Source organism: Megascapheus bottae, chromosome 32 (genome assembly GCF_031878675.1).
Source record: "Megascapheus bottae isolate mThoBot1 chromosome 32, mThoBot2.hap1, whole genome shotgun sequence".
Taxonomy (NCBI): domain Eukaryota; kingdom Metazoa; phylum Chordata; class Mammalia; order Rodentia; family Geomyidae; genus Megascapheus; species Megascapheus bottae.
In genome coordinates this window covers 8,069,227-8,081,331 of record NC_143540.1, presented here as the reverse complement: position 1 = coordinate 8,081,331, position 12,105 = coordinate 8,069,227, and the positions used below count along the sequence as shown (strand labels likewise).

Sequence of the window (12,105 nt, the reverse complement as noted above, 5' to 3'; positions counted from 1 at the left end):
CTTTGACACGCTTAGCTCCAATGAACCACCAGAAAATTGGACGTGGCACCGTGATGCCTCAAAATGGAAGAGTGCCAGCCATGAGTTGAAGAGGGCAGGGACAGTGCCCAGGCCCAGAGGTCAAGCCCCACAACTAACGACGACAAAGTTATATCTATCCCTTGCACCTGCAGAGGTGAAAAGAGTCAAGGGCCCAGGCTTCAAGAGAGCAGGTCCCTATTTCTAGGATACCTGAGAAATATGATATGTGACCCAAGCATAAACCTTGCATCAGAGTCTGGGAACCAAAGGTATAGGAAAAGATTAGAAGAACACACACACAGACACAGACACACAGACACACACACACCTGGCAGAGGAGCGTGCTGTGTGGCCCAACCTGCACTTGCATCAGGACCCCCTGTGTTGCCCGTGTCCGAAATGCCAGCCCCAGGTACCATGGCACAGACACAGTCATGTCATTTCCAAACTCCCAAGTCAGTGTGCCGTTGCCATGGAAATGGTAAGGATGGGCCAGGGCTGAAGGGATAAGAGAAGCAGGGTTATAGGCCCCTCCCTAAAAACACACCTTCCCCTGAAAGCCCCCTCCTTCCCCGGGTATTGGCCAACTCACTGAGCCGACAATCTTTGCCACCAAAGCCCACGGGGCAGTCACAGCTGAAGCCACCCCAGCGCTCTGAGCAGAAGCCATTGTTCTTGCAGGGACCTGAGTCACAAAAGTGCAGCTTGGCCTGGCAGCCTGGGAGAGGAAGGTGTGTGGGAGATATGAGAACATGACAAGGGGGTACATGATTTATAGGATATTTGGGGGTGTAGAGGAACTACAAACAGACATGATTTCAGCCTGGTGCGTGTCATCAGAGGACACTAGAAAGGGGGTCAAGATACAGAGTGGATAGCCCCCCACCCACTGTGGATGACGGGGACAGGGCCATAAAGGGGGCAGGGGGTGGCTGATGGAGGCTTTTATGCCTACCTGCTACTGTGCCATTGTTTGCAACGAACGCAGCCATGTCCACTCGACGACCATCGATGTGCAGGTCTCGCATACAGCCAATGAAGTCTTTATGGGACACGGGAAAGTTCTCCGGGAGGTTGGGGACACCCCCCAGAAGCAGAGGGCCCGTCAGGTCCAGGGACCTGGAGGTCAGGGTCAAGGTCATTAGTAGGACTTGGACCAGAGGAGAGAGTTTGCTTGTGGGAGGAGTGAAGTTGGGGGGGGGGAATGGAAGGCCAAGTGATTTAAGGGAAAAGAAGGCAAAAGCAAGGCTGGGGAAGGAATTCAGAGGTGCAAAGGGGAGATCATGATGGAGGCAGAGGGTCTGGAGAAAGATTGGGGCGGGCTGGGGTTGAGGACTCTGATAAAGGAGATGGAGAAGTGAGCTGGTGATATGAGACCAGTAAGGTATGAGATTATGGGGCTAACGGGGTGACCTTAGAAACTGGGGGGAAGCGGGGGAGATTCTGGTAGATACGATGCCTGGTGACTACCAAAAGACTTAGGGGACGACAGGGAGTTTGGGGGGGCTGGATGAAGGATGGGGTATGGGAAGCATCGGGCTGGACTCTGGTTGGTAAGTGGGGGCAGGGATTGGGGGGTAGGGGTCTCACTTCTTGGAGCTTGTTTGGACACCAGTAGCTGCACACGAATAGTTGCCAATCTCGGCACCAAACTGCAGAGCCACAGCCACATTGCAGTCATCCACGCTCAACACAGCCACCTTGTCCTTGGAAGGGCCCTGGGCACCCCCCAGAGCATCTGTCCGGGGCTAAAGACCCAGGCAGAGCAGTCAGCAATGCCCCTAGAGTAACCCCTGAGGAACAGAACTCAGAATCCTAACTACCCCCCCCCACATAGCATCTCCCCAACAAACACTAAGGCTGGTGCCTACCTTGTTGTAATATCTCAGATGTACTGTATGCCAATGCCCATCACTCAGGCCCCCTGGAATGGTGGGACTGACCACTGTGTTTGATTCACCTGTGGGGAAATATTCATGTAGAACTGAATTGTACCGCCCCCTACCCTAGTCACATATGTACAGCTACTTCCAGGGTCATTTTAGATGGCTTCAATTAGGAGATCTTCTAGTGAGCACATTATCAGGATCAGGGTAACCTTAAATAGATAAGAGCAGGGGCTGGGAATGGGGCTTTGTGGTAGAGTACTTGCCTAGCATGCATGAAGCCCTCCTGGGCTCAATTCCTTAGTACCACATAAACAAAAAGCCAGAAGTGGTGCTGTAGCTCAAGTGGTAGAGCATTAGCCTTGAGCACACAGAGATTCAGGGACAGTGCCTAGGTCCTGAGTTCAAGTCCCAGTACTGGTAAAAAAGAAGAATCTCAAGACCACAAGAGGTGAGCAAATGTAATAGTAGTATTCACTCGATACTATGTGGAAAATGAACTATACAACTTGTGAGTAAGGACTGGTGGGGATAAACTGGGAGAACATGAAGGGGTGATATTGTCCAAAAAGAAATGTAGTCTTGCCAGGCTTTAGTGGCTCACACCTGTCATCCTAGCCACTCAGGAGGCTGAGATCTGAGGACTGTGGTTCAAAGCCAGCCCCAGCAGGAAAGTCTGTGAGACTCTTATCTCCAATTATTCACCAGAAAGTGGTGCTGTGGCTCAGTGGTAGAGCACTAGCTTTGAGTGGAAAAGCTTAGGGACAGCATCCAGGCCACAGAGCTGTGAGTTTATACATACCGTGAGGGGGGAAATCGGAGGGAATTCAGGGGTCGTTTTTCCTCTCGGCTATTCCAGCAACACATGTACCCACTCACTGCCACACACATCCGTGGGAGCACTCACCCGTGGAATATGTGAGCCGCACTTGGCCAGCCACAAGTTCCAAAGCCAGGAAGTCATGCTTCTCATTCAGACGCCCATTGTAGAACAGCAGCCCGCTGGGCTGAACGGTGGCAAACCTAGGAGGGGCAGGGGTTTGGGGAGAGGGGGGAGGGAGAAAAGTTAAGAGCGGGAACTGCCCTCACACCCTCCATCCCGGCATCATGCAGCTGAGCAGAGGTGGGGGAGGATCCCAGAGGGTGTGTCAGGGAAGGGTGTGGTGTCCCCCGGTGGGGACAGTCGGGATGGGGAGGGGGCAATGAGAAATCAGGATCAGAGACAACGGTGGTGGCCACGCTCAGAGACACATGGGACGGGCACCTACGAGAGGGACAGCGTGAGGTGGAAGCGCTGTCGCAGGCCGCGGAACATGACGAAGGAACTGGCGGGGAAGGAGCGAGCTGCCACCTCACAGCGCGGGCCCTCGAACGCGCCGCCCGCGGGGCACTGGCAGCGGAAGCCGCCGTTGGGCGCATCGGTGCAGGTGCCGCCATTGCGGCAGACGCCCGCCACGCAGCGGCCGGCCTCCGTGTCCAGCTCGCAGTCCTCCCCTGCAGGGGCGAGGGCCCGTCAGAAGCTTTCCCGGCCAGGCCCCGCCCACACGCCCGCCGGCCCCGCCCCTCCAAAGGCGGGGTGGGGAGGGAGTAGGAGGCCTTCTGAATGGTCCAACTGTCTGTGGACACGCCCTCATTTGCTCTATCCTCCAATCCCAGGTTTGACCACCCAGCTGGGCACGCCCACTATTCCATCCCATGCATGGCCACGCCCCTGACCGTAGCCCCCAGCCAACCGGACATGCCCATACTCGCATCCCACGATTGACCACGCCCCTGGACACGCCCCCTCCAGGCTCGTCTAGGCGCCAGTGGCGGCGAATCTAACCATAGCCACTCCGGAGCCCCTGCAGCCCCGTCCTCCTTCTGCACCCCTCACCCCCGCACCAACCCCAAGCTTGGCCCGGATTTTACCTGTGAAGCGCGGGCGGCAGACGCACGTGTAGCCCCCTTCACGGCGCGCACAGGCGCCTCCGTTGCGACACGGGTTGGAATAGCAGAGGTCCAGCTCGGTCTCGCAGAAGTCGCCGGTGAAGCCCGGCGGGCAGCGGCAGCGCAGGCCGGCGATGGGCTGGATGGGGCGGAAGAGCGTGGATGCCGAAGCCAGGAAAGGCGCTGACGAGTCAAAACGGAGCACCGACACGCATTTCATGTAGTTTTCACAGGGCTCCCGCAGGCACACGTTGTCGTCGAACGGTAACACGTCGAGCAGCGAGCGGGCTGCCAGGGCGGCCCGGCGCACGTACAGCTGCTCCTGCAGCTCCTCGGAGCTGAACCAGGGCCCGGCAGCCCCCGCCCCGGCCCCACGAGGGGCCAGCGCCGAGAAGCTCACGTTGAGCACGGTGCCTCCCACGTCCGTGTCGTTCTGGATGTTGAAGATGAAGACGTCCTCGGTGGGCGTGGCCAGCACCGCGGCCACGCCTTCAAGGAAGTGGCCCAGCAGGGGTGACAGGAAGCGCTCCTGCCACATATTCTCCAGGCGCACTGTCAAGCTGTTGGCCAGCAACTCCTCCGTGATGATCACCACACGCAGTACGCACTGGGCTGTCACGCTGTGCAAGCCATCTGCAGAAAGGGGCAGTGGTGAGTGGCCAGCTTTATGAGGGGGGGAGGAGAATCAGTAGCTGTTTTTCTGAGTCAACAGGCTGACCCCTCCACCCTCCAACACCAAGCCCACATGGCCAACACAAGAAGGGAGGCTGATTACAGAGGTTCACCCAGCTCTGGTGCGGGGGGCCCCCAAATCTGGAATTCTCCTATCCGCCTCCTACAATACCCACAGGATAGTTAACCACCCTGATAACTCAGTAACCCGCAGTTCTCATAGTTATGGTCAGCAGGTTCCTTTCACTCAGGACCCAGGACAAGCCAGGGCCACTAGACATTCATTCCCAAATGCCTCCCTCCTCCCTTCCCTCAGCACAGCAGAATCAGCAGATTATCTTCTCTAAGAAACAAGGGTTCCAGATCAGGAATTACCTATGCCTCTAACTCCAGTCAGCAAACTGCTCTTCCATGGAACTAGAAGGGGTCCTGGGTCAGTAAGTGAGTACATAATACCCAGAACCGTGGTGCAACAAGCTCAAGAAGGACCTTGTACCCCTCCCCCCTTCTCTCTCTCTCTCTCTCTCTCTCTCTCTCTCTCTCTCTCTCTCTCTCTCTCACACACACACACACACACACACTCTTGAGTTAGCAAACCTGCTTGTCATTCTAGACGTTGGTCCTGTGGTTTTAGTGGCCACCTTTAGAGGTCCAAAAATCTACACTATATTGGGTACTCAACAACAACAAACAGTTGCTAAAAATAATCACGTGTCATTGGCTCACACCTATAATTCTAGCTACTCAGAAGGCTGAGATCTGAGAATCACAGTTCAGAGCTAGCCCAGGTGAGAGAGTCCATGAGATTCTCATCTGCAATGAACCACCCAAAAGAGAGAAATGGAGCCGTGGCTCAAGTGGTGGAGCATTATTAGCATTGGACAAAAAGGCTCAGCAACAGCACTCAGGCCCTGAGCTCAAGGGCTAGGATGAGGGTAGGGGGAAGAATAAAAAGAATAAATGAAGCTGGACACCAGTAGGTCACATCTGTCTATAATCCTAGCTACTCAGAGGTCTGATATTAGAGGACTGCAGTTTGAAGCCACCTGAAGCAGGAAAGTCTGTGAGATTCTAATCTCAAATTAAACAGCAAGGGACTGGGAATGTGGCTTAGCGGTAGAGTGCTTGTCTTGCATGCATGAAGCCCTGGGTTCTATTCTTCGGTATCACATACACAAAAAAAGCTGAAAGTCGGGGCCGGGAGTTTGGCCTAGTGGTTAAAGTGCTTGCCTAGCATGCATGAAGACCCGGGTTCGATTCCTCGGTACCACATACATAGAAAAAAGCCAGAAGTGGTGCTGAGGCTCAAGTGGTAGAGCTCTAGCCTTGAGAAAGTTCAAGGACAGGGCTCAGGCCCTGAGCTCAAGCCCAGGACTGGCAAAAAAAAAAAAAAAAAAAAAGCTGAAAGTGGCACTTTGGCTCAAGGGTAGAGTGCTAGCCTTGACCAAAAGAAATTGACTAGGCCCTAAGTTCAAGCCCCAGGACTGGCAATTTAAAAACATAAAAAGAATTAACCAGCAAAAAGCCAGAAGTAGAATTATGGCTCAAGCAGCAGAACACTATCCTTAAATGAAAAAGCTAAGGAACAGCACCCAGGCCCTGAGTTCAAGCCCCAGTGCCAGTAAACTCACACACAAAAAAGAGTAATTCTCTACTTTGGTTTTGTTCCCCCGCCCCCACCCAGGCCTGGGGCTTGAACTCAGGACCTGGGCACTGTTCTTGAGCTTTCTCAAGCCATAGCTTAAGCCACTTGTGGCTTATTTCTGTGTAATGTGGTACTGAGGAATCTAACCTAGGGCTTCATGCATGCTAGGCAAGCACTCTACAGCCAGGCCACACTCCTGGCCCCTAATTTTCTGTTTCGAGGTTCCCCTATGGAGCCCCTTTTTGGTTTGAGACCCTGATAGCTTAGGAACACTCAAGTCCCTTGCTTTTGCCCTCTGCCTCTTTACCTGTGACTGTCACCAACATGGAAGCCACCAGTGGGCGATTGTTGTCTAGCTTCCGGCTGAGTCGCAGCTCCCCACTGGTCTGGTTGACCACCAGTAGCTGTAGTTCGTTTCCCCGCTCGAAGGAATAGAAGAGATGATCAGAGACATCGGGGTCATGGGCCGGTATGCGGCCGATGATTCCGGAGGGGAAGGTGTCTGAGCGGTTGGACACGTAGTTGTTGAAGAGGATCTGGAAATTGTTGAGCACGGGACTGTTGTCGTTCTGATCCACCAGGCGGACATGCACGGTGGCTCTGCTGACCAAAGGAGAGGAGGTGGCTTGGACCACGATCACGTACTCCTGGCGGGCTTCGTAGTCCAGGTCGATGAGTGCCGTCAGCTCTCCGGAGAAGATATCCATCTGAAACAGCTCGGGGATGTTCCCTTCCACGATCTGGTACATGATGTGGGCGTTGGGGCCTTCGTCCGGGTCCACCGCAGTGATCTGAGCCACTACCGAGCCCACGATGCTGTTCTCCTTCACTCGCACTTCGAACTCCTCGGCGGGGAAGACGGGTGCGTTGTCGTTCACGTCTTGGACGGTCACCTGAATGCTCACCGGTGTCCGCAGGGCGGGCACGCCGCGGTCCACGGCGTACGCGGTCAGTTCATACACCGGCACGGCCTCCCGGTCCAGGCGCCGCACGGTCCGCACGATTCCGGAGGTGGGCTCGATGGTGAAATCTCCATCCCCGTCTTCCCCATTCTGGAAAGTATACTGAACCCGTCCATTGGCATGGGCGTCCCGGTCGGTGGCGGAGATCTGCAGGACGCTGGTGAACGGGGGGGCGTCCTCGGACACCAGGCCCGTGTAGTGGGAGGCCACGAACTGGGGCGCGTTGTCGTTCACGTCATTGACCATCACCTCCACGTACGTGGTGTCCGCTTTCTGCGGGATGCCGTTGTCCCGGGCCGTGACGGCCAGCGTGTAGGTTACCTGGTCCTCGTAGTCGAGCGGGGCCTGTAACGTAATGGCCCCAGAGTCTGCGTCGATGCGGAACTGAGGCAGGTTGTCCTCGAGGAGGTAGGTGATGCGGGCGTTCTCGCCCACGTCGTCGTCGGAGGCGCTGATGGTGACCACGGTGCTGCCCACGGGCCGGTCCTCGTGCACGCTCACCGCGTAGTGCGCGCTCTGGAAGACGGGCCGGTGCGTGTTGGCGTCGGTGATGTTGACGTGGACGTAGCAGTGGTCGTGCAGGGCCCGGTCCGAGGCGGTGAGCACCAGCTTGAAGTAGCGCTCCTGCTTGTAATCCAGGGGCAGAGCCAGGGTCACCAGGCCCACGCCGCCCTGGGTGCTGATGGCGAAGCGGCTCCGGGTGTTGCCCCCGGTGATCTGGTAGCTGATGGCGCTGTTGGCGTCGCGGTCCACGGCGGTCACGCTGATCACGCTGGTGCCCACGGCCGCGTCCTCGTTCAGCCGCAGGTGGTATTCCTTCATGGTGAACTCGGGCCGGTTGTCGTTGACGTCCAGCACCGTCACGGTGACGCTGGCCGAGGCCGAGAGCGACGGGGAGCCGTGGTCCCGGGCCTCCACCCCGAACAAGTAATGCTCCACGGACTCGCGGTCCAGGGGTCCGCTCACAGACACCCAGCCCGTGGCGCTGTTGATGACGAAGGGGGTGTCGGGGACCACGCCGGTGAGGGAGTACTCCAGCCGGGCGTTCTCCCCGTGGTCCGCGTCCACCGCCTGGATGTGGATGACCGAGTGGCCCAGGGGCGCGTTCTCCAGCACGGACACCTGGAAGGGCGTGCTCACGAAGATGGGCGCGTGGTCGTTGATGTCCACCACCTGGATGCTCGCCAGGCCCGTGTTGTTGGACAGGGGCGGCCGGCCCGCGTCCTGGGCCCGGATGCGCAGCGCGTACTCCCTCTCCGCCTCGAAGTCGAGCGGCGCCACCACCTGGATCTCGCCGGTGAGGCCGTCGATGGCGAAGTGGCCGCGGCTGTTGCCACTGATGATGTTGTAGTGGACCAGGCCGTTGGCGTCCTTGTCGAGGTCGGTGGCGGTGACGCGCAGCACCGCCGTGTGCGGGCGCACGTCCTCGCGCACCTGCGCCACGTAGCGCTTCTCGCTGAACTGGGGCGCGTTGTCGTTCTCGTCCAGCACCGTGATGTGGACCCGCACCGTGGCCGACCGGGGGCCCGGCTCCTGCCCCTGGTCGTTGGCTTCCACCACCAGTTCGTAGCTCTCCATGTGTTCGCGGTCCACGCGGCCACTGGTGCTGATGAGGCCCGAGCGCGGGTCGATCTCGAAGGCGGCGGCGGCGGCGGCGCGCGCGGCCGGCGACCCCACGAAGCGGTAGCGCAGGTTGGCGTTGGGGGGCGCGTCGCCGTCCGTGGCCCGCAGCTGCAGGATGGGGTACCCTTCCTCCACGTTCTCGCGCAGGGTCTCCCGGTACTGGGCCTGCTCGAACACGGGGGCGTGATCGTTGCGATCGGCCACGGTCACGGCGACCATGGTGGTGGCCGAGAGGCGGGGGGAGCCGTGGTCCTGCGCCGTCACCCGCAGGTAATGGCGTTCCATGCTCTCGCGATCCAGAGCCGCCGCGGTCCGGATGAGGCCGCTGTGCGGATCGATGCTGAACAGCTCCAGCGAGCGGCTGTTCATGAGCGCCGCCAGCGAGTACACCAGCCGCCCGGCCTCGCCCGGATCCGGATCCTGCGCCACCACGCGTAACACCGACGTGCCCGCCGCCTGGTTCTCGGGGACCAGCGTCTGGTAGTTGTATTGCGGGAACTGAGGGTGACGGTTGGCGGCGCGTCGGGGGCGCGGACGCTTCTCGGGGGCTACGCGCCGCCGCCGTCGGTTTTCGGGCCCGGCGGGGGAGCCCGGGGGGCGCGGCCCGGGAAGCCGCAGCGGCGGAAGGAAACGGCGGCGGCGGTGGCGGAAGAGATCTGGACGGCGCATGCGCTCCGAAACCCGCCGGGGAGCTGTCCGGGACGCGTGGGGTGCTGAACCGGGCGGAGGAGCTATCCTCAGGGCGCGCGGTGCTGAACCCCACCCGGGACCGGACGCCGCACCCCCGGGGAGACCATCCTGTCGGAGCGGGGCTCTGGCCGCGGACGGTTCACCCTGCCCGCGGCGTCCGGGGGTCCACCGTGCCCGGCGGCGGCGGGAGGCTTCCCCGCTTTTGCGGATCCCTCTCTTGGTGCGACGCGGAGAGGACTTGGGGCCCCCGGGTGGGGCCGGCAGGTCCGGCGGGAGGGGAGACGTGTCCCCCAGACCCGGGCCCCCCGGGGACGGAGCCTCTGGCGACAGATTGCCTCTCCGCAAAGGCGCCGTCCACCTGCACGAAGAGAGCTCCGGGTGCCAGCACAGCAGAGACCCCGGCCCCGCTGCGGCCTCGGGCCCTCGGCTGTCCGAGGCCGGGAGCCCCAGCTCGGTGGGACCGCCGCCTCTCCGGGTGTTTGGCCTCCCCTCCCGGAGCCCCGTGAAGACAGACTCCTGGACTTGTAGGTCGGGTTCTCCATCCTCCGGGGCCTCGGGCGGTTCGGGACAAAGAGCTAAGGCACCGACCTGCGCCCTTGGCCCCGTCGCACTCACGATCCCCGGATCCCAGCCCCGGTCCCCGCCGCCCCCCAGCTCCTCCCGGCTGAGGGGGAACAAAGAGAGGAACAGAAGGAGCAGGAGTGTCGGGGTCGACGATCCCCCGAGACCCGGCCACCGTGGCCGCCTCGCCATCACTCCCCGCCTCCCGGTACAGCCTCCACCGCCCCCCACCAGGGTTCGGGCCTCGGGCCCGCCCAGCCGCTCGGGCCCCTTCCCGGGCCCCTGCCGCCGCCCCGGTCCCCCACCCCTCGGCTTGTCGCTCCGCGCCGCCACCGCCCTCTGGGCACCATCTACTCCGACGCCAGAACCCCTTTGGCATACGGCCCCGGCCTTTGCTGCCCCCACCACAGCATCCCCGACGCGGCGGCCGCCTCCCGACGCTCCAACATGGCTCCCGGACGCCCCGATGGTTTGCTCCACCTCCGCCCCGGTGCCCTGCACCCGGTGGTATAACCCGTCGCGCATGGCAAGTGTGGCGTCGGAAGCCGCCGCCGCCATGTTTGTTGAGGGCACGAGCGCTGCCCGCGGTGCTGAAGGGGCCGGCGGGAGTTCCGCTCCGCGGGTAGGTCCGCCCCTCGGCCGCCGCCCTCCCTCCGCCCCCCCCTCCTCCTCCCTCTCCGCTAGGGCGCTGTTGCAGCTCGGTTTCTCCCTTTCGGCCTTCCTTCTGCTGATGGAGTCCCTTCCCCCGCGTCCCTGATCGCGAGTTCCAAACTCCGCGCCCCCCACCCCGTCCCTCGGATTTGGTCGGAAATGCTGGTGCGCCTAAGATGCGCTGTCAGTCAGGTTCTCAGGAATCCGGGGGGGAGGGGGATGGAAGCCGGACTTGTGGGGGGAGGGGGGAGTGGGGGGGGTTTGCCCAGGGCGTTCGCAGCCCTAACAATAGCTTGAACTCTTTGATCTCAAATTCAACTTACAAAACACGACGCACATTTGCTTTACATTTAATTGTTGTTTTTCGAGCCTCTCTAGGAAGCAAGGGCTAGAGAAGATGGTCTCCCGAGGCTAGAAGAAGGCCGATGGTCCCCGGGCTCCTCCACTGGGTCTCACACCTCCTCCCCCGCCCTCCTCCAGGCCACGGGTCCTGAGTGCTCGGGATGCCACGTGGAGTCCCGAGCTGTTCGCCCCCTCTCCCCGACCTCCCTCAGCTTCCTCAGGTCCCCGCCCCTCGAAAGCGACCACCACATCCCCTCTTAACCCCTTGAAGGGACGGAGAGCGTCTCGGGTCGGCCTCTCCCGGGATCGACCCCCGGGGCAGGGGTGGCGCACGCGCATGCGCGGTGCGAGGGGCGCGGCGAGCCAATGGCTAGGCTGGGCGCCCCCCGGACCAGGCGAGCCGGGGGCGGGGAGAAGAGGCGGAGCCTCCCAATCAGGGAGTCATTGTTTCTATTGGCACCATGGGAAGCCCCGCCCCTCATCACGATGGATTCCTGGTAAAAGTGGGGGGGGGGGGGCGGTGAGGTGGGGGCTTCGCGGGCTCCCAGCCTCCAATGGCGACATTGATGAAAGGGCTACAGGGCCGAGAACAGAGGTTACATGAACATCCCGGCACAGAGAAGAGGATCAGGACCAGGACCCAGAACGTTCCGCGGGGTGCCGCCTCCCCCCCACCCTCCCCACCCACGAAGCGAGAACTCCAAGACCCAGAGCTCCAGTCCGCCCCTGAGGGCACCTATGACATCACCAGCAGCCAATCAGCACCGGCTGCCCATCCGGCACTTCCGGGAGGCGGGGCTCCAGCGGTTCCACCTTCCCAGGCCCCCCACGCGGCTCCCCGACCTGGAGGGTGGTGTCAGCTGGTGTTCTCCTGGGTCTTGAGGACCCGCTCAGGGCTGGAGCTCTGGGTGGATTCCTACAGTGGTGATGGGGTTTTTCTGTGGTTTTGTGTTATGCTGGTACTATGGCTGTCCCTGAGCTTTGATGGCTCTGCCTCCTGAACCACAGTTCCACTTGGGGTGTTTTGGCAGTCCATTGGTGATAAGAATCTCATGGAATTTCTTGTCCACGCTGGCTTCAAACTCAGATCCTCAGATCTCAGCCTCCCGAGTAGCTGACAGGT

General features: G+C 60.4%; 1 protein-coding gene across 1 annotated transcript in view; it reads right to left on the bottom strand.

The window, feature by feature from the left end:
• Nucleotides 1-10,181, bottom strand: part of Celsr3 (cadherin EGF LAG seven-pass G-type receptor 3) — a 29,279-nt gene extending 19,098 nt beyond the window's left edge. The window contains exons 1-9 of the mRNA XM_090323129.1: nt 6,461-10,181; nt 3,819-4,469; nt 3,176-3,401; nt 2,815-2,930; nt 1,893-1,981; nt 1,612-1,769; nt 977-1,140; nt 614-739; nt 350-519 (exon numbers count right to left, since the gene is read on the bottom strand). Of these exons, the coding sequence (XP_090179255.1) occupies nt 350-519; nt 614-739; nt 977-1,140; nt 1,612-1,769; nt 1,893-1,981; nt 2,815-2,930; nt 3,176-3,401; nt 3,819-4,469; nt 6,461-10,181 (5,421 nt within the window). The remainder of the gene's footprint in view (nt 1-349; nt 520-613; nt 740-976; nt 1,141-1,611; nt 1,770-1,892; nt 1,982-2,814; nt 2,931-3,175; nt 3,402-3,818; nt 4,470-6,460) is intronic.
• Between the last annotated feature and the right edge of the window lie 1,924 nt (nt 10,182-12,105).